This window comes from Myiozetetes cayanensis, unplaced genomic scaffold, assembly GCF_022539395.1.
Source record: "Myiozetetes cayanensis isolate MyiCay16 unplaced genomic scaffold, myiCay2020 scf10, whole genome shotgun sequence".
Classification (NCBI taxonomy): domain Eukaryota; kingdom Metazoa; phylum Chordata; class Aves; order Passeriformes; family Tyrannidae; genus Myiozetetes; species Myiozetetes cayanensis.
In genome coordinates, this window is record NW_026086605.1 from 13,718,179 (window position 1) to 13,739,392 (window position 21,214).

General features: G+C 52.1%; 2 protein-coding genes across 6 annotated transcripts in view; both read left to right on the forward strand.

Moving 5' to 3' along the window:
• The window catches only part of BTRC (beta-transducin repeat containing E3 ubiquitin protein ligase), a 121,957-nt gene extending 115,481 nt beyond the window's left edge, over positions 1 to 6,476 (forward strand). For all 5 annotated transcript variants that reach the window (XM_050336094.1, XM_050336119.1, XM_050336086.1 and 2 more), the window contains one exon: positions 589 to 6,476. The gene's annotated coding sequence lies outside the window, so the exon portion shown is untranslated. The remainder of the gene's footprint in view (positions 1 to 588) is intronic.
• Positions 6,477 to 12,317: 5,841 nt separating this feature from the next.
• On the forward strand, positions 12,318 to 20,000 carry LOC126650844 (solute carrier family 2, facilitated glucose transporter member 9-like). Its single transcript, XM_050336132.1, has 12 exons — positions 12,318 to 12,455; positions 13,449 to 13,547; positions 14,016 to 14,176; positions 14,259 to 14,383; positions 14,629 to 14,774; positions 14,855 to 14,987; positions 15,324 to 15,511; positions 15,640 to 15,750; positions 16,895 to 16,996; positions 17,537 to 17,612; positions 19,106 to 19,233; positions 19,465 to 20,000. The coding sequence occupies exons 1-12, from the start codon at positions 12,318 to 12,320 to the stop codon at positions 19,702 to 19,704; spliced, it is 1,647 nt and encodes a 548-aa protein (XP_050192089.1). The 3' UTR covers positions 19,705 to 20,000.
• The last annotated feature ends 1,214 nt before the right edge of the window (positions 20,001 to 21,214 follow it).

A 21,214-nucleotide genomic window follows, 5' to 3' on the forward strand; every position in this document is an offset into this window, starting at 1 on the left:
AAGCTGATTCAAGATTACAGTTTGGCTAGGGGAGGAGACACTGAGGCATAAGCCCAGGCAAATTTAATCAAGATGCATCAACATGCAAAATAATATACTGATAGGACCTAGCCCTCGTTCTCTCTTACATGGCATGGCTGTTAAATTGTTCATATCAGAGCCTGGCTGGTTTGCTCATCACCTTACCCTTTTGTCTTTGGTGAGTACAGTGTGGGGAGGACATAATGTTTCATAGGTTTGGGGTCAGTTGTAGAGTGAATTTGATGTATATGAGTGAAGTGGGATAGCATGATTGCTCGCTTTGGTGGGTACATGCACGATTACTGTTAATAGCTTGAGAAAAATGGCAGAAGAGCTAACAGGCTTCTGCAAAGGTGTTTCCATAGTGACATTTTCCCATGAAAATGCTCTGTCGTGGGGCACATCATGGATCCTGTTTGATTGGTAACTGTATGCTGGTGCTCCAGACCTGTCAGATCAGCTTTCTTGATTTTCTCAAACACTCTGGTCAATCAGATGTTCTTTCAAATCATTAAAAGATTTAGTACGAATGGGGTTTGTTTGGTTTGTTCTGTTTTTCGTTCCCAGGACTCATTTAAGCTGCAGTATTTAAATGCCAGGACAAAAGAACTATCCACGTAACCAATACTTGCTGAAGAGAGAGGCTCTCAGACTTGTTTCTGGAACAAAGTTGGCATGCGGTTGATCTCAGACAGGGTCTACTCAGCGCGGCTGACTGCTAAAGTGCTGCTATATCAGAAGATGACTTTTATCTTTCATGAACAGTTAACATTTTTAAACCTTCCCATCCCTTTCCTCCCTCATCCCCCTCTTCATGTTCACTCCTCTTCCCTTTACCCTGTTTGGTTCCCCTCCAAACCCAGTCACAGATGTCCTATGAATATATTTAAGATGTTGCCAGAATGTGTTGCTTTGCTGTTAAGCAGAAGACTTATAGCCACAGCGCATCCTGCTGAGAGTCACTTCAGGGTGGGTGGGAGGGTGGGTGGGGAGGAGGCTGCTACTTTCAGACTGAAATCAATATCCATTGCTAGGCCTTTGAAAAAGCATTCAGCTCTGAAGAGCAACAGAAACACAACAGCCAGACTGTCACCCTCCCCCCCGAGATCCAGCTTCCCTGTGGCTTTTGGCTGTTCTGACTGCAGACTTATTTCTTTGTGGAGAGAGGACCCTTGAAATTTGACTATTATGAGCCAAACCAGTCTCTTTCCTCTCCTGCCTGCTATGCTAACCCTTTGGAAGCTGGATGTGTATTGTAGTCTCCCTTAACATCTGCTCATTTGGGGAATGATAATCAATGAAAAGTTAAACTCTCTTCTGCCAAAGTCCTAAGCATGATGGGCTGGGGCTGAAATCCTGTCCACCCCTACCCCAGCTGAAATGTTGGCCCAGGACAGTATTTCACTAGCAAAGGGATTGTCTGTACTGTCTTCCTCCTACTGTTTTCCCTGAAGACAGTATGTTGCTGATGACTTACGAATTATTCTGTAAATTGGAGAAATTTTGAGGCTGTGGTGAGAAGGAAAGCTGGACATTGCTCTTTTCTTTCCGTTCCTTCTCCCCTCAGAGAGGCTGTAGCTGGGTGCTGGAAGAGGGAGCTGCTAAAAACCTTGTGAAGCTCTCCAGAGCCATCCTAGAGTGGAGACATTACACAAACACTCTGGCCGTGACAATAAGACTTTTCCTCAGTTGAATGACCAAATGCACAGTCCTCTGGAGATGTCAGATGGGTAAAATGAGTGTGGCCGTGAGGACAATCATTGCATTTAGCAGTGACTCCAGACCAGTTCTGCAGCATTTTTGGGGCTAGCCTTGCTAGAAGGCATTTGGAAGGAGAGCCTGTGGTGTGCTTGTCTAACCTGCATGCATGCTGCACTGTGGTTTAGGGACATGGGCTGATTAGTCCTTTTGCTGATAGCTGTGATGGATCTTTGCTTTCTAGCTGAGACTTTTGCAAAATGTGATTTTTTTAGAAGGTGAAAGTAGCCCTGAAGAGGAGGGACATGAGAAACAATTCTGAATGTCTCTGAACTAGAGGGAAGTCTAGAGGAAAACAGCTGTCTTCACAGAGCTGGAAGGAATTGCAGCAGGCCTGCATTTAGATCAGGAAAGACTGTGTAAATCAGCCCCTGGCCATTCCAGTTTTGTGCCCAGATCTCCTATACATCTGAAATAACCTCCACTGCCTTAGTAGGGAGTTGCTCCAGTCCTACTGTAGGAAATTGATGCCCTTTATCTCTGAGCTGAAGGGGTTTAAACAAGCTTTGTTAACACCCTCTGAACTTGGCAGATGGGATTGTTTTTAAGCTATTCTCATCAGCTTCACTTTCCTGGGGAAGCAGTTGCATTGTCTCTAATTGCTTGGGATGCGCTTTTCCACCAATGAAATTTAGCAAGGAGCTGGGCCAGGAGTCCCTAAAGAGCAGTCCAGAGAACTTGAATAATTTGGGTGACAGCTAAGACAGACAAGAAGGTGATGGAGTTACGGAGGAAGGAAAAGCTGGTGCTTGGGGAATACCTAGAGCAGTTTCTAAGGCATGTGGGCAGCAGTGTTGAGCACTCAGTTCCCTGTATTTTCATTGAGCCTAGAGACTACATCAGCTCTAAAGAGCATCTCAAAGCTTGTGATGACACTCCTGTTTTCTTTTTGAACTACTGCTGTGAGAGTCAAACAGGTTAACAAGTCTGTTCAGGCAACACTGTTAGAGTGTTAACTTACCGCTGCAGAGTCATAAAAGTTCTGAGTCACAATGATAACTTCATCCACAACTAATTTTGGCACTACTTTTTAAGCCCAGGAAGGCTGTTTGGGCTTTCAGATAGCTCCGCATATCATGAATACTGCAGTCCCAAAGCCAAAGTGGCAAAGGAGCAGAGAGAATCGAAGTTTACATCCCAAACTTTGCTGAGTTCAGGTTCTGAGTCTTAATGCTATTTGAACACTGTCGCCCTAAGTTCAGGTATTACCAGGTCTGCAGCATGGTTGCATGTCAGCAGGGCTTTATATGACCTTGGCTGTAGATTTAATAATTATTTTCCTCAGTTTGGTTATCCTCTGTCTTTTACATTTAGGTTATTGTAGAAAACAATGATCTGTTCCTCCAGCCACTGAAAGCTGCAGAACTCCCAAATATTTTAATTGTATCTTTGTGGCCAGCATGTACAAGGATGTGTTTTATTTTGCTAGTTGAGAGAATTTGGGAGAACTGGAAGACTGGCTGACCAAACAGAAACACCACCACTGCAGGTTGTCCTTGGTTGTCATAGCCCTGCTGCTCCATGCTGCTGTTCTGTTGGGTCTTCAAGTGGTACCGTAATTTGTACTCTGCTGTATAGAGCTGTTTAAGGTACATTTAGCAAGCAACTGCTGAAATCTGTTTTCGGCACGAGGTAAGAAAGGTATCTTACCCTCAAGAAGGGACTGTGTGTGGGTACTTCATACAGAACCCCAGAGGGGTGAGGATTCCTACCCCAATCCCCGAGTTGTAAAAATTTTCTCATGGCTAAGAAGGAAACTGAAGTTAACTGATCTAACTTGAACCTGAAACTGCCACAGCCTGACATTTGGTGGTGTTTATTCTGCACCCCAGGAGAAGCAATTTGGTAAGTAGATCTTCCAATGTCAGAAAAATGTGGCTTTTTCAAACTCCCTCCCCTTCCCTTAGGATATGTGTGCGTGTGTGTGTGTGTGTGTGTGTGCAAGAGTGCATGTGAGAGAGAGGTTTCAGCATGAACTGGATGGATAATCCCTCAGCCAGACTGGAGTAATTGCAGAGTTTATGATGAAAATAACTAGAATATGCCTGCTGAAAGGAGGTTAAAAAGGGCTGGAAGTGTCTGTGGGCTTTAAGTGTTGCACATTGCTTTGAAATGAAATACCTCTGCTGCGTAGAGATCGGCACTTCTCCCACAAGTAGGAAGCTCACATGAGCCTTCCACCTTGAACCATGGGATGGAAAGTACTGGAGGTGTTGGACATTCAGAGCAGGACGGTCTGTTATGGCCACACCATCTCCTGCTTGTGAATCCTTTGCAGTAGGGCACATTTTTACTGCAAATATTTCTTGTCCTTGGAGGAATACAGCTTGCTTTCAAATATGCGAGTAGAAAATGGCATGAAGGAATTTGCAGTGAGATAACTCCTACAGCTGTCTCCTCTGGAGCAGCTCCCTCTGCTCCCTGTTAACATTCAAGGACAGGCACATCCGCTGTTGGAATGGAAGAATTCAGATGACAAGTTAAGAAGTCTGTGTTCATCAGAAACACTGAAATGCTTTACACTTGTTTCTAAACTGGAAGCTGACTTGGACCACCATGCTCTACCTACCCACCACCTGCTCCTGCTCCAAAGGATCCTTTTTCCTTTTTCTTAATTTTTTTTGAACACTGAAAAAGCTGGAGAGTATCGTGTGCATTTCTCCGCTCCCAGGTATGTGTATCCTACCCCTTCCACATGTTCCTTCCTCAGTCTGAGCAGAGCTCTGGGCTTGGTTCTGAGTTTTCTGGCATCCTGGCTCCAATGGGAAGCACATCTCCAGGTTGGGCTATTGCCTGACTTCCTTTAACACCATTTTAGATCTGCCTTTTGTGGCTGATTATTCCTAAATTTACTGGGGAGGAGCAATATTTGCGTTTGATAAATTGCAAATACTAGCAGCTCTTTGTAGCTAGAGAAGTGGATAAGAAGGAACAGCCAGCCTTCCTACTTACTGCAGCCTTCCTACTGCGCTTAGTTGTGGCAGAAAAAGGAGATGACCCAAGTGGTGGAAAACTAGGGGGGGTGTGGGGATAGCGATGGATTTCTACAAAAGTGGGGACAGTGCTGGAAATAGATCTTTTAGCTTGTGCAGTTGACTTGGAAGAGTGGAGGTTTTCTGTGAGAACATCAGAAGTGATCAGGAGGTGATCCAGTAAGACCTCCAGTTATTGAACTTGTCAGTTGATGCCCCTTTTAGGATGCACTGGAGGCATGAGGAGAAAGGAGTGGTCTACCCTGCACTTACCAAGAGAAGAATGAGCTTTGCCAGGGTCTCCAAGTGGCATGCATGATGCATCTGACATGCTGAGCTTTGCCCTAGTGATCCCCCCAAAGCGATAAGCATCAGCTTCCCAGAAGGAAGGGGGAAACAGCAAGTGACCCAGCTGTTCTCAAATGAGGTCTCCATATGAAGTCCTTCTGTCCTGCTGGCAAATCCCTACTGGACTGATGGGCATGAGGGAGTCACAGTCTTTCTGCCTTCACTTTTAATTCAGAGACTCACAGAAGCAGCAGGTCCCTTGGGCGTGTTTGTTCTCCACACCCCAGCAGTGGGTTGAGAGGCACAGCTGCCTGCTGAGGCTGAGTGTTTGGCTTGCCCTCCTTTGCCCCCTTACCCTTTTTGTTTTGGTTTGGTTTGGGTTTTTTTTAATGAGGTGTGGCCAACCTACTGTCAAAGCCCCAAAGCATCTGTCTCAGGGGGAACCTTGGCACACAGCCAAAATCTTTTCCCATTATTTAGTGCTTGTTTCCAAAGACCACTGGGATTCCACATTTCTTGACCAGCAGATATCCCACAGGAGTTGGCAACACTGGTTAATCCTTAGTGATATTAAACTGATACTTTCAAAATTAGAGGGATACTGATGTACATGGATGCATAACGAGCCCTTTAGATATTATAGCCAGCTCCTAAATAAGTTCCTTTTTTTAAGAGCCTATCACCCTAGAAGATATCCTGATTTCTGCTCAAGCAGGAGCCAAGTGCAGCTGTGGTCAGAAAATCAGCATGAAATACCAGTCTTTGTCACAGAGCAGCTCTGCTCATACCTGCACAATGAATTTATTGCCTTCACAGGCAAAGTGTTTTAACCTGCTGGCACTTGAGCGCTGGTTTACATCTGAGCAAAACTCCACATGCAGGAGGCAGGCCAGCCTGTCCCAGGCTGCTTGCAGTGGCTTTTACAAGGAGCTAGCTGTGAGAATTTTTGGGTAATTCAGTGTGAAAACATGGAGCTGCTTTCGAGTGTAGAACTTTGCTTTCAGCTACTTTGTCTATACCACGTGAGGCATTGCAGGGCTCAGCCTAGCCACAGTTCTAGCATGGCAGAAAAATAATGTGACCTCAGCAAAGTATATTGTCCCGTTTCTCCCCATCATCTTACGATCATTGCGTTTAGGAGAGTTGCCTGGGCCAACCTGTGCTACATCATTCCTGCCTGCTCAGGCTGAGGTGGATGTGGAAGTGGGAGAGGTGAGAAAGAACATGGTTTCTCCAGAGTTTTCTGTTTGTTACTCTGCTATATTTGTTATCTGGATTCTTAAGTAATGAGTGCTTTGAATTTTGTGATTATGTTACGGTGATGTGTAGTTAATGTACTAATGTTCACTTGAGCTAGGATCATGGTAACAGTGTGGTTTGTTTTTCCTTTTTTTTTAACTGTTCAGAAAATAACTTAAATACAACTACAAAGATTAAGCTGTGAATCTCTCCTGTTTTCCTTTCGGGGGGAAGGACACCGTCGAAATATCAATCCTCTATCTTCCTCAAGCCCCATGTGTGTGAGTCACACTTCTACTACATGTGCACTGCACACAATGTTTGCAGTGTGAACACCTGGAAGTGCTGGGGCTGCAGGGTGGACAGCTTTGCCCTGAGGCCGGGGTAGATGCAGCTTCACAGGACACATGGAGTCTGCAGTAGCCAGTCCCACTTCAGAACTGCTGCTCATGGATGAGTGCAGCATAAAAGATTGCTCTGGCAGTCGCAAAAAAACCCACTCATTCCTAAAACCACAGCATACTTTTTAATTAACAAACTCTCCATTCATAGCTAACAGCCTCCGGCTGGGACAAATGAGTCCACCCTGTAAGCCAGAGAGAGTGGATGTGACTGATAGAGAAGAGCTGGAGCCATCCTGTCCATTAAAAAAGTGTGTGTGGGGGAAGCTTTAAAGACTTTGTGTTTTTCTGGGTACTGTTGCAAGATCCTGGTAGGAGAAGCACAAATTTGTTTTATAAGCTAATCAGAATCCTGCTGTTCAATAATGAGTGAGTAATTGACATATCGCAGCACTGCCACACAGTTCCATGGCTGGGGATGCTGTCATGCTTACAGCTCGCTGGAATCCCAACGCAAACACCCTTGCCCTCATAATACCTTCCTCTTAAAAATGCTCTTTGGATAGCAACCTTGGATCTTTCCGTTTTACTTAACAGCCCTTTTTAAAACAAAGGCCACCGTGGTTTTAAGATCCTGACTCCAGGGGTGGTCAGAAAACAAACAAACCCCTGCACTCCCGACATCTCTCTCCCTGCTGGCTCCATTCTTGGGAGCCAGCGGGGGACTGGAGATTGTGAAGGCTCCTGCTTTCTGAAGCGCTGGGAGCAGGATTCCTGTCACTTCCAATCACCATCTCTCCTTGTGACAGGGTTTCCCAGCAGCCCCATTCTTTGTTTGGCAAGGGGTTGCGGTGTTTATGCATATGTGTGTACATGTATACATATATAGATATACATATTTACACCACTTTAACCTTTTCTGTTCCCTCTCTGCTCTTTCCTCACATCCAATAAAAGACTTGGAAGAGGAGTTGCAGTGACAGGCTTTGGATCAGTCTGTAACAAAGAATGCAGCTTGATTTAAACAACCTGTGACTGCCAGCACACACAAATGAGACCCCTTACCTTCTGTACTCACAGTCCCAGGTGTCTGTGTGTACCCAAACAACACTGCCCAACTCTACGAGAAACAGGTTCTCCTTGTGGGTTATGTATAGCTGTTCCTTAAATAGTCCTTTCCCTTTTTATCACTGATATTTAAAGAAGAGGATCAGGGTCTTTATTCCAGAGTTCTGGGACTGGGACAGTGCTGTGCTGCAGGGCACGAGGTGGAGAATTCTGGATTCACATCCAAAAACTCAAGTACTGAAGAGTCTTTGAGAAGGAAAAGCAATCTCAATTGTAAATTTCCACTGGAAAAGAATGAACACCACACAGATTATCTTAAATAGATTCAGTGGTTAATTACCCTTTCTGTTTAAAAATGTCTGCCTTATTTCCACTTCAAATGAAGGAGAAAAGTAATGTTTGCATAGCTTCAAATTAACAGCATTTGATCAACCTACAGCTTTAAAATGAACTCTTCTCTTGTTTGGTGTTTTTTTATTGTTATATACATGCTTTCAAGAGTAAGATGCTTTCTTGAAAGGGGGAATTGGCCAGTTTAGGTTAGCTAGGCTAGAATGAATGTAATTCTTACAATAAATGTTCAGGATGAATTCAGCAGTTGGTGGTTCAAAGAGGGCTAGGATGCCAAACTCTCAGCAGAGGAGGCAGTGTGGCTGGGGAAACAAAAACGCTGAGCTCTAGTGCTGCCATGGATTTCTGCTGGCTGTCCTGGCAGCCCTGCAGGGGCAAGGGCTGCACCTGGTTCCAGCAGTGTCCTGGTCCCTTTTGTTCAAAGGCTTTGTGTGGTGGACCGCCCTGTGCAATGGCACACCTGTCAGCACCCAGGAGAATGTGGAAATGATTCGGTGTTTTGTGGGAATAAGATGCCACCCCTCAGCTTGAGAGCCTGCTGTTCTGTATAGCTCTGCTTTTCCAAGTGCTCAGGTTGCTCCGCAGCCAATACACAGACTTCCCAGGACTCTGTTCCAGGAGGGGCTGATGGGGGAGAAGATGAGAGAGGAAAAATAAGATGCTGTTTGCACTAACACTCCCATGCAAATCTAACACTACTGGCTGCAGCCATTGGAAGTCTCAGCCTATCCCCTCTGCCAGTTGATCCTTCCTTGATGGCTGAGGACATCTGATGGACAGGGATGTTATGCCCTTCTAGCGAGCTTCCAGGAGTGCATGTGAGTACCAGCCACTTCACTTTACCCTAAGAGAGCTCAGACTCATTCATTATATCCTCAAGGGATACTCTTTGCTTCTGATCTGTGTTACCTTCCCAGCTTGAGCTTTCTCTCCAAAATGCTTTGCTGACCTGGATCTGGCTGGCAGGAGCAGATAGAAATCTCCAAACCACCAGGGAGGTTGCTGATCTGTGGGGCTCGTGAGCCAGGGACCACTGAAGTTGGATAAGGAATATGACCAGGAAAACCTGTGCTTGAAAAGGGCTCATCTGTACAGGTAAATACCCTTCCTGCAGATGGAGAACAGTCAGATGGGCTTTCCAATTCAACAAGGCAGAAATAGCAGCCTGAGTAGTGCTTTCACTGGGGACATGACTGACTTCCTTCCAGAGGCCACTGCGGTTTGAAGAAACTCGAGCCCCTGCTTAACGTCACACAGCTGATGTGTCCAAAACTCCCTGTCCCCTGCCCAAAGCATCCTACTGGCATTTACAAAGGCAGATCAGGGAAGGCTTCTCTTCGGAGGGGCAGTGAGGCAGGGAGGCTGCCAGACCATCTCCGTTTCTGCAGTGTCAACTCTGAAAGGGCAGTACTGGCAAACTGCTCTGACCTTCAGAGCTGTGGAGATGTCCATGAGCAGCTCTGCCTGCTGGGCCTGGGCTGCCAAGTTCCCTCTCCTCCAGTGGGGGGAAAGGGGTCAGTGGCTGCTAAGCAAAGCATGTTTTTGCCTTCATATGAGCCACTTACTGATTCCTTGTGGAATTCACCTAGTTTGGACTAGATGGTGGTGGGCAAACACCAAGAGGCAGCACTGCAGACCGTGTCCTCTCTCTGAGATTCTATTTCATCTTGGAAAAGGGCACAGACTCTCCCAGTGGGTCTTCCTCTGCATTCCCCAGTCCTTCAGAAATCACTGTACTTTTTTTTTTTGTTGTATGTTTTATGTCTTTGGTGTAGAGTCCTGCACGGGTGGCTCGTGGCTGCCAGTACCTGTCCCTGGGGAGCTGGGAAAAGAGGCAGGAGGCACCAGATTCTGTGCCTTTGCAGCAGGGCTAGCTCTGTCATTCCCCACCACACGAGCTCCTTGGAGCACGATGAATCCTGCCTCTGCCCACACCATGAACAGCTGGACTATCAGGAAGCCTTCGGGGCTCCCAACAGCATCTCCGTCCTCCTGGCCATTACTCTGTGAAGGATGTGTGCTGGGACCGGCTCCTGCTGTTCTGCCTCTTCCAGTTCTCCTGGGTTTCTTTGCATGCCCAGGTACTGTGTGTCCAATGCCTTGAGGAGAGGAGGTGGGGAGAGCCTCTGGAGACTGGGGCAGCAGCGAGGCAAGAGTGGGACAGGAGCTCTGAGAGTGACAGTGGGAGGGGATGAGGGCGGTTTATGGGCTCACAGCTGCTTTCTCAGCCATGGGGGGTATTTTAGCCTGCATGGAGCCAGGGGAGGAATGCCTGTAAAATGTGGAGACAAGCTCCCTTGCAGCACAGAGCAGTGGATGTTTCTCACCAGCGCTTGTCTCCTCGTGTGCCACCATCACTGGGTCAGGTCACAGGAGTGTCTCCAATTAACCCAGCCCCCTAGTGACCCTTAATTATCACTCCAGGCTTTTCTCCTCCCCCTTCCTACCCCAACATGAGTTTCTCACCTCTAAATCTGCTGCTAAACCTCTGCTCCTAGCATCCCAGCAACTGCTGGGAACCAGTGGCAGTAACCCAGATTTATTCCCTAAATCAAGGCAGTGGCCACCCCCCTGGCTTGGAACTGTGTCCTGATGATGTGCCTGCTTCAGGATGCCCCAGAACCACCAAGCTGTGTGGTGGGAGAGAGGGCTGTGGCTGCAGGGATGAGCACAGGGCTTGTGGATGGGTATGGGCTTCAGTGGAGAGGAGCTGGGAAGCTCCAGGAGGGTTTTTAGGTGGTACTTGCTAGGAGAGTACCAGAATGGAGGAGAGATGGCTGCTGCTGTTTCCTCTTCCAACTGTGGCAGAGACGACTGGACTGGGCACATTTAACCCTCCAGGTGCTGGTCCCAGGGATAAGCCATGTATGTACCTGGATGACTAGAGTTGGAGCATGGCTGCAGGACACACCATGGCCCAGCTTAAACTCCTGCCCCAGATTTGCTGCTTTGCCTTGTCTTAGCACAGGGCTTGGGGTGAATCCTTGGGGTGTTTATGGCTGCCCTGCAGCACTGCAAGTACTGTGGGCATGGCTGGAATCAGTAGGCTGCATGTCCGTCTCCTGCTGGGTCACCCTTTGGAATGTCCAATAAATGGACCTTTCTCCTACTGCTCTGGGAATGAACTAGGATGATCCCCAGAAGAACTGTGGCTCCCTACAGGTCTCTCTTACTGTGGCTGTCACTGAGGTCCCTGCAGCCCAGCACAAAGGTAAAGGTGATGCCCCAATCAAGACCTGGAGAAACTGAGTCTGGGCAAGACACAGGAGCTCTTGAGTGGGTGCCTGCCCTGGGAAAAGCTGAACACTGGGAAGCTGGGAAGGGCTGGTGGCTGAGGGAGAGGGCACGGTGCTTTCAGGAAGAGCTGAAGGTTCACACGGAGGGAGGAGACAGGAGCTGGAACATCCTATGTGGGAGGATGTGGTGCCCGGGCTCTCCCTCACCCCAGGCAGCCCGGTTTTGGCTGAGCATGCCCCACGGGCTTGGATGCCTGTGCCTGTTGGGCTCTCCCAGCTCTGCTCTGGGAGAGCTTGCTCTGCTCTGCTCTGCTTTCCCGGCTCAGCAGGACCATCCTGAGTGGGACCAGCCTGTCAGGACCTGTCCCTTTTAAGCCCTCGGAGCTGTTGCCAGCCGTGGCTTAGTGGGGTCCCCATCCTTTCAGCTGGCTGTTCGGCAAATTAAGAGCTTGCTATTAGGCTGCTAATTAAAGGCACTTCATTAGCAGCAGGGGAAGCAGCTCCTGGCCGCAGCAAAATTGGATTCCTCTGAGCTGCTATGAGCCGAGTCTCTCCTCTCCTCTCTGGGGCTGGGGGCTGTGCCTCTCCATGTCCAGCAAATGTACCTTCCCCGAGCCATGCCCGTGTGACTGCCAGCCTCCTCCCGAGCCGCAGGGACTGGGGCACATCAGCCCCACGGTGGCAGAGGGGCCGGAGGTGATCGGGGTCTTGGGTGATGTGGGGCCACCACTTCGTCCACAGCCTCGGGGGTGGTGCAGTGATGCCCTGCTTACGGTCCCCGGGGCCACCACGTTTGGATGGGGCATGCGGGAGCTCTCAGCGGTGGCAGAGCATCACATCGGTCGTCCCACTGTCCCCAGGCTTGGCCGTAACCCCTCAGCGGGCTGGGCAGCCCGGAGGTGCTGCCCCTGCCCTCGGCGAGGGAGGAGGTCCCCGGACTCCTCCTCCGGCCGCTCAGGCGCCTCCAATGAGCCCCGGGGCACCCGGGCTGCCTGCCCTGCCCTGCCTTCCTTTCCCTCACCCCCTCCTTCCTCCATCTAAAAATGGGAGAGACCAGCCAGGCTGCCGGACGGGGGCTGCCTTCCTCCCCCTCTCCTTCTCCTCCCTCCCCGCGCTCCGCCTGCAGCCTCTCCCCGACGGTCGGGAAAGGGACCCCGCGGCCCGGCGGGGACATCAGTGGGGTGAGCTGTCCCTGTGGGCCGGGGGGGCTGCGCCATCCCTGCTCCCCTCCTGCCTTACGGTGTCCCCATTCCCGAGGACCCTGGCCTGACACCCCCATGGCCTGACACCACCCTCCCTTTTTTCCCAGCTCGGGATTCCTGATGGGATTAGAGGGGATTTGCTGTGCGTGAGCCGGGAGCCGCTGGGTGCTATGGATCCGGCTACCGTGCGGGGGGGGTGTTGCGAGGAGGGCCGGGCTCTGGGTGCTGGGGAGCGTGACTGCTCCCGTGGGATGCAGACTCACTCCGCATCCACGCCGTCCCAGTCCTGTCGCTGCGGGGATGGGACACGCCCATTGCTCTGGGGGAGACAGCCGGGTGCAGCACCCAGGGGTGCTCCTGCGGCTGGAAGTGCTCTGAACGCTCCTGGGCACACAGACCCTGGGGTGCGCTGGGTCAGGGCACGGGGTTGTTCCCCCGCGGCCATCGGGCTGAGAAGCCCCAGCAGCGGGGGCAGGAGACAGAGGTGTTGGTGGGGGCAATGGTAGGAGGTGGGTGCATGTAGTGTTTGGGGAGGGGGGGCTGGGACCTTCCCTGGGGATCTGCACCTTTCAGTGGTGCTGGGCCGTTCGCAGCAGCGCCATTTGAGTGCCCCATCGAGGGAAGGGGATGGGTGTCTCTCCCTCCTCTTCCTACCCCTTTCCATCTGCTGCCCACTCCCAGCTGGGGACAGGGCTGCCCAGGTTACTCAGGCTGGGCCCTCGCCAGGGTTAAAAAAGCCTCTCACCGCAGCCACAAGACCAGCCATGGGGAAGCTGGATTGTTTGGGCTGGATGCTGGGCACTGGCAAGAAGAGGTGCTCAGCTCAGGGCTCCGTCACATTTGGGTCTTTGCTCTGGGCCAGAATCATCCCTACTGGAGAAGGGGCAGTGACCCAACACAGTTCATGACACATGATCTTGTTCCCTGGCTCTGCTGACCAGGGCCATGCTCATCCTTCCTCCTCTCTCCCAGCATCTCACCTTCCCCCTGCTGTCGGTCTCCCTTCTGGTGTCTTTTGGCTCCTCCATGCTCTATGGCTACAACCTTGCCGTGGTGAACTCTCCAGCAGTGGTAAGGGACAGGCAGCCTCTCTGGGAGCAGGGAAAAGGGCTCTGTAACCCTCTCTAGGAGGGTGGAGGGACCACTGCCCAGCATCCCCACATCTGGCATTTTCCTTGGGCAGTCACCCATGGAAAGCAGTCCAGGGAGAGGAATGGCATGGGAGGGACATGGGAGGCTGTGTTCATGTACTCCAAACTGGTCCCCCAGGGAAGGCAGAGGCTGGGGAAAGCTGGCCACAACCTCCTTGCTCTACCTCAAGCTCTGTCTGTGGCATCTTTAAGCTGCCATTAAGCCTCTCCGGTGATGAAACAGGCTGAGCAACCCAACCAGCACATTGCAGTCATCCCCTGTCCTGTCTTGCCCTGCATCTCCTGCAGTGCTGTTGAACTCATGGCATTGTTCCTATAGAGCCTGTCTTCCCTTGTCTTCCTCTTTCTCCCAGTACACTTGGTGCCCATGTGTGTCTCTGCCCTGCAGCACATAAAGGCTTTCTACAATGCCACGTGGTCCCAGCGGTACGGACATGAGCTGACCCCTGGCCCCCTGACCCTCCTCTACTCCCTGACTGTCTCCATCTTTGCCCTGGGAGGGCTGGTGGGCTCCCTGCTGGTTGGGATGCTGGTGGAGCGGTATGGCAGGTAAGGGTGTCATACCATGGGACAGGGGGGTTGAGGGATGGGGTGGGACTGGAGGAGCTGCCCTTCTGCTTGTGCCTGCTAGGAATGGTGCTCTGAGCCGCAGTGCTCTCCTCGTCCTCCTGGCCGGTGGCTTCATGGGCTTCAGCCGGGAGCTGGGGTCCCCTGAGATGGTGATCATCGGTCGCTCCATCACAGGGCTCCACTCAGGTAGGCTGTGCACAGACCCTTCCTCACAGCTCAGTCCCCTACAGGCCCTTCCCAGGGGGCTGGAGAAGACTTCATATTCCCCACAGGCTCTGTGGAGGGTTCTCTGGCACAGATAGGGCCACCTCCCTGGCCATGGGGTCCCTATTGTGGATCATGTTGGGCATGGGGGGAGATGCACTGAGTCTCTGGCCAGGCACCTTTCTCCCCACTGCCTCTCCCATCCCAGTCACTCCTGTCCCTGCCAGGTATCTGTCTCAGTGTGGTGCCCCTCTACCTGGGAGAAATCGCCCCCAAGAACCTGCGGGGTTTCCTGGGCCTCATGCCCAGTATCTTCATCTGCCTGGGCGTTTTTGCTGCACAGGTCCTGAGCCTCCCGGAGCTGCTGGGCGAGGTGAGCACAATACCCCAGCCCACATGTACTGGACCCTGCTCTGCCTTCCCTGTGACACGTCCTATTTCAACTCCTCTCAGGACAGATTCTGGCCCCTGTTGCTGTCAGTGGTGGTTGTTCCTGCCTCCCTCCAGCTCCTGCTGCTGCACTGCTTCCCCGAGAGCCCACGATACCTGCTGATAGAGAGAAATGATGTCTGTGGAGCCACCAAGGGTGAGGGGATATCCTGGGGGAGACTGGCTCCAGGAGGTGCTGGGTGCTTGTCCAAGGTCTCCCAAGACAAAGGTGCATCCTCGTGGCACCCTTCCACACACAGACCTCACAGCCCACCACAATCCTTATGGTTCAACCCTTCCTTCCCATGCAGTTGTGCCATCACTGTGGGTGAGGCTTTTCCTAAGTTCCTGTGGGTGCTGAGCCCCATGGGTCAGTGAGGTCTCCTGAGGAGGCTGAGCCAGGGCAGAGCCAAGCCCCTGCCCTGTGCCATACCAATGAGCATCCACCCTGGGATGGGGAGACATGTGTTCGTGACCCCTGCTCTCCCCACAGCACTGCACCAGTTCCTGGGGACCCCTGATGTGCAGGATGTGATCGAGGAGATGAAGGAGGAGCAGCGGTCGCTCTCCTCCATGGAGATGGTCTCTGTGTGGCAGCTGCTGCGGGACCGCTCTGTGTACTGGCAGACCCTCTCGGTGGTGGTGGTGAATGCCGGCATGCAGCTCTCAGGAATCGATGCTGTAAGCTCTGCAAGGTCCTTGCTCCAGGACCTGGCTCTGCAGAGGCTGAGCTGAGACCTGGCAGCTCGTTTCATCAAGTGCCCTGTGGTTCCGCCCGCCCTGCTCATGCTCTGTCCCCTCCTCGGCAGATCTGGTTTTACACCAACATCATCTTTGAGAACGTTGGGATCCCTGCGTCCCAGATCCCCTACACCACCGTGGGCACCGGCGTCATAGAAATCATCGCTGGGCTGATTGGGGTGAGTGATGGATGGACAGATGGACACAGCCCCTCTGTGCCTGAGCCTTGCTGTCAGCTCCCAGCACCATCAAACGGAGGGGCTGAATGGATCCCCAGATGTCATCTGTGCCACAGCACAGCCTCTTTTCTGGGGGGACAGAGAGTTTGGCAGGGAAATGGGGATGGGAGATGGGATGAGACAGGCTCAATCTGGGGGTCACATCTAGGAGGGGTGGGAGAATTTTGGGGTAGCAGGGAGGTTGGGGAGAGATGCCAGGCAAGGAGCAGGTTGGAGATGATGGAGGGGGCTAGAGGTTCCTTCTGGCTCCCATTTTCATTGTCACTCTGTTAGTAGAGCCACATGTCCCAGTCTGCCCCCCCAGCCAAGCGCTGGCCTGGTCCCAGACTAGCAGCTCTGTCCCCGCCCAGCCAGCCCTCATTTAGCTGGAGAGTTAGCACTGGGCTGGGCAGATTTATGTCCCTTGTCCCATCTGCAAGTGTCACCCAGAGCCATCCCAAGCCACCCAGCACTAAATCTGTGCCCTGACAATTAGAGAGATGGATGGCAGTGGCTGTTCCCAGAAAATCGGGAATGAGTGGGGGGCTCTCCCCTCTCCCCATAGCTCAATCCACTGCAGAGCAGGCCCCTGCCTCTCTGAAGGGTGTTCCTTTCCCCTCTCCCCTGGCTGTGGGGCTGCACCAGCCCCCCAGCAGCTGCCCGGCATAGAGCCAGATTGCTCGGGAGCAACCCCTCAAATGGCCCCCGATGGACATGCTGAGATTGGTTATAAAATTACAGGCATTTGTTCTGCTGTCAATACCCTGCCTGCTCCAGCCGCTGCACTGCCTGCCCACACCCTGCCTCTGCCCACTGCCCCACAAACACCCTGTGCCCAGCTCAGCACCTACACTTGGCACTGGTGGGAATGCAGCCATAGGATCACCCTAGTCAGCCCCGACCCTGCAGGTTAATGGGGCTCTGTGGGACCCCCCTCCTGCCCCATGAGTGCTCACTCCTCACACTTTACCTTACATGCGCCAGCCCTGGAGCTCTGAGCTGGGGCTGCCCAGGAGCATCCTCCCACCTTCAGCTGGATCTGGGGTTCAGGGATGCTCCCATCCACCTTGGAGCTCCCCACCATCCCTCTGCTCTCCCCTGACAGTGCTTCACCATCGAGAAGGTCGGCCGGCGGCCTCTCATCATCATCGGCTTCTGTGCCATGGGCATCTGCTCGGCTGGCATCACTGTCTCCCTGCTGCTGCAGGTTGGTCTGGCCACTGCCACCCCCAGGGCCACTGCCACTCCCCGGGCTGGGGCTGGAGCATTAACAGGGGCTGGGTGATGTAAGGCTGGGTGTCATCTCATGGGAGGTGGGAGGATCATGCAGGTAGAGAGGTGAGCTGGCTCTTCCATGTAATGTTTTCCCTTCAGAGTTAAGGAGATGGAAATTTTAGCACAAAGAACAACAAAAAAGAAAACCACAAATTCAAGTGAGAAAAGTCCTGATGCTTCTGGTAGGTTTTCTGCAGACATAGTTGTTACCAGAGAGGCAGCTGTGAAGTGCCAGGGGAGGTGGAGAGGTTTGCAGGGTCCTCCTTTTGCTGTTTTGCTCCCAGAGGATGTTCCCATGACTCTGGGGACATCTCAGCATCAAACGCTGCAGATCTCGGCCAAGGCTGAACTTCACTACTTTTGCCCCAAGCCACGCATTGCTTGTCTGCATCTCACTGATGTGTCCTGTGTGGCCACTGTCTCCAAGGGCCACCACCGAGCCAAGTGGCTTCAGCCCAGTGTCCCCTCACAGGCTGCCCTGCCCTGGATGCACTATGTCAGCGTCGCCTGCGTGGTCGGCATCATCGCTGGCTTCTGCATGGGACCAGGTGGGGCTGGGGGAGCAGGGGGGTGATGGGGTGGGGATGGGAGTCCCAGGGGACCACCAGGATTTGTAGGCAGGTGACAGAACGTGAGCCTTGGCCCCATCCCTGTGGCCAGGCCCTGGGCTGCACCCCACAGGTGAAACCCCCCACAAACCCATCCAGCCCCACACATCCCTAGGGCACACTCTACCTCCTCCTCCTTGTCCCTGCTCCAGAGCCAAGCAGGATGAAAGCCCTGGCAGCATTACCCAGACCTCTCTGGAGGTGCCTCCCATCACAAGTGGGGCTGATGAGCATCATCCTGTCCCTAACCAAGTGCAGGCTCAAACAGCCAGGAGTGAAACCTGGACTGGTTTACCCAGTTGATGTATTAGCAGAGCTGCTAACAGATCTGTAATTCATCCTCAACCCAGACTTTATTCACTGTAATTACATCTTTAATTAGGATTTTAATGGCTCATTGTTCACAAACAATGATGAATAGGAGTTTTAAAACAAAAAAAAATACATATATCTCTGTTCTGGGCGAGCTGTGAGTAAGAGTCCATCGGGGACTCCACTCCTCCCTTGCTTCTTAGCACTTGTTTTTTGGTTTATCTTTTCCCATGGAGCATCCTTTATAAAGAGGTCCCAGCCAGACCTGTTCCAGGCAGTGGGACTCCAGGCACATCAAATACAGTCCCTTGCCAGATTCCCATGTGTCTTGGGATGTCCTGTGGACCTTGGATCCTGCCCTCCAGCACAGGGACAGTCCCAGGGACCCATGGCTGCTGCTCTCATGGCAGCAGAGGCTGAGTCCTTCCAGGAGAGGTAGTTGCAACCTGTGTCCAGTTTTTAGTCCAGTAACAAGTCGGCTTGGAAAATCATTTCCACACGCATGCGTTTTTTCACCATACATGGGAAAAGCAGTTGGAAAATACCATTTCTGTGTCCTGTGGGAAATTCTGATGCTCAGAAATGTGGTTGTTTCTTTCTTGCCTAAATTAGCCACAGTGGGATAAAAGCTAATTGATAGAAGGAAATTTTCTAAACTGTTTTGATCAAGGGAGGCTGGAAAGGGCATTATGGAGGGTGCCAGGAAAATTTTTCTCTATATCTGTGACCTCTAGGAGATTTAACGTATCAGCATTTAGAAAAATTATTGGAAAATGAGGATCCAGGTGAAATATTCCACTTTTATTTCAGATTCAGTCTGAAACTTCCAGTAACGCATCTTGTGAAACTGACCTCAGCACTCAGCAATGTGCAAGTGTGGTATGTCAGGCGGGACATCACCCACCCACTGAGACATATCCCAAAGGGAGGGCAAGGGCAGGACACCGGTCCACAACACTCCCCATCTCCTCCAGCTGTCCCAGCACCAGCAGTTTAAACCTTGAGTCTTGCTGGGCTCCAGGCCTTTGGCCACAGGAGTGAGATGGACAGGACCTGTCGACTCCAGGGGTGCTTGAGGCAGCCCTTCCCCCATATCCTTGATCTGTCCCTTCCCCTTGCAGCTGGTGTCCCCTTCCTGATGACAGCTGAGCTCTTCACGCAGTCGCACCGCCCAGCTGCCTACATTGTGGGGGGGTCCCTCAACTGGCTCTGCAACTTCACCGTTGGCTTCATCTTCCCCTTCTTGCAGGTACCAGTCCAGAGGGGCTGTGGAAGAGGAAGGGGATGAACACAGCCCTGCTGCTCCCCCACAACGGGGTGCCAAGCCAGGCTTAACCTGGGAGATGCTCATGTTCCTGGCTCAGCTCAGTGCTGGCCGGAGCCAGCCTAGGGAGGGGTGATGGGAAGGGATGCTCTCCCGTACCATACCCAGTTTGGGGGTGCCTGACTCTCTGCCCCATCCTACTCTTATTGTCCCCAGATGTCAACTGGTGCCTTTTGCTACCTGGTTTTCTGTGGTGTCTGCCTGCTGGTGGCCCTGTACGTCTACTTCATCATCCCTGAGACCAAGAACAAAACCTTCATGGAGATCAGTCACATCTTTGCCACCCGCCGCTCCGTCCTCTCCTTCCCAGCCCACCTCATTGGAATGATGAGGCTCGATGGCTATGGGACCTTGGAGAGCAGCTCCATGGAGGGCTCGGGCTCCAGCCTGCCCTGATCTGGGTGGGCTGGAGGGAATGGGGGTGGTGGAGGAAGCTCGGGGCTAGGGAAGAAAGTGGGAGCCAATTTGCTCTGACCTGGTCAGCTCTGGGTCTCCCAGGACATGTCACTGTGCCACAGTCTTTGTCCAAGATGATGCACTTGGGTTGCACTGACCACTGTGCATGACCCCATTTCTGGAAGAGATACCCCACAGAGACAAGGGCACCTCCTGTGGCAGGGGTGTCTCATCACTCCTGGGTATGGAACCTTGCCGAGAGCTGCCCACATGAGCTGTTTAATAAAGACCATTGCCACCAGAGCCATCGTTTGGCAAGTTCAGCCTGGAATGGCAGCCAGCTGTAGTGTGATGGAATGGGTGGTGCCTCCCCAGTGCCAAGGAAGAGCAGAATGGGATGAGGGATTTGTCCTCCTCCCCAGAGAGGCTGGAAAGGTCAAAGGGAGGGTGATCAGGTTGTTTCCTAGGCTCTTACTTCTTACCCAGACAGGTCATGCAAAGTCAGAAGCTGTTGAAGAAGGGACACAGAGCAGGTCTGAGCTAGGGGAGACTGTCAAGCCACTGTGCCCTTCCACAGCCTGCTGGAAGCACCTTGCTGCCTGGCCTAGTGTGCTGACCCCAAAGAGCGCTCCCATGGGACCCCTGCTTCCTTTGCCCTTGAGGACAAAGGGATCCAGGATACACCCACAACCCTTTTCTGCACCCCATTAATTGTTGTGACCTCAAGGTGCTCTCCAAGCACGAGGTCTCCCACATCTCTGCCCTGAATCCTGGGGGCTGTGTTGCAGAGGGAGGTGCTGCCCTGTGTCCCAGGACTGCTGTGAGCATGGCAGTTGTGTGACCCAGGACCCCCACAGCAACTCTCACAAATACCATGGGGTTGGGGGCTCCCAGGCCAGCAGACCCTCCAGGAGCTATGGTTTCCAGGAGAACTACAATATTTTGTTCTGGTAAGAGGTAAACCCCAGGCAGTGGGGAGGGCTGTGTGGCCAAACCCTTCTTGTACTAATGCAACCATCATTTATTTTGTTGCAAATAATTTAGCCCTCTTTTTTTCCAGTTTCTACCCTGTGATTGGCCCACAGCTTGTGTGTTTGGGCACTTGGTGAGGAGCCCACCCTTCCTTCAAAACCCTCAGGTGCCTCTGGGGGTGGGTGGGTGTTGGACCCATGGGGGCTGGGCCATACTGGGTCCCTAGTGCCTGGTCCTGTCACCTCCATCCTAAGCCACTAGCTTGGGGCTCTCCTGCATCTCCAGCCATTTAAAGGACATCAATCAAAGCAGGGGTCATGGCTCCACAGCATCAGCCACTTCCCACTCTGCCTCCCTCCCGACTCCGCTGCTCTCGGCAGCAGAACAGAGCGGTAAATATGTGCAGCATTACATATGTATAATGGAGTGTAAATAACCCCAAAAAGTGCATTGTAAATAGACTCCAAGTTTATCCTTTATTAATGAGGCACTGAGTGCCCTGCTGTTTTAGAGCAGCGAGACTTTGATAATATCAAAA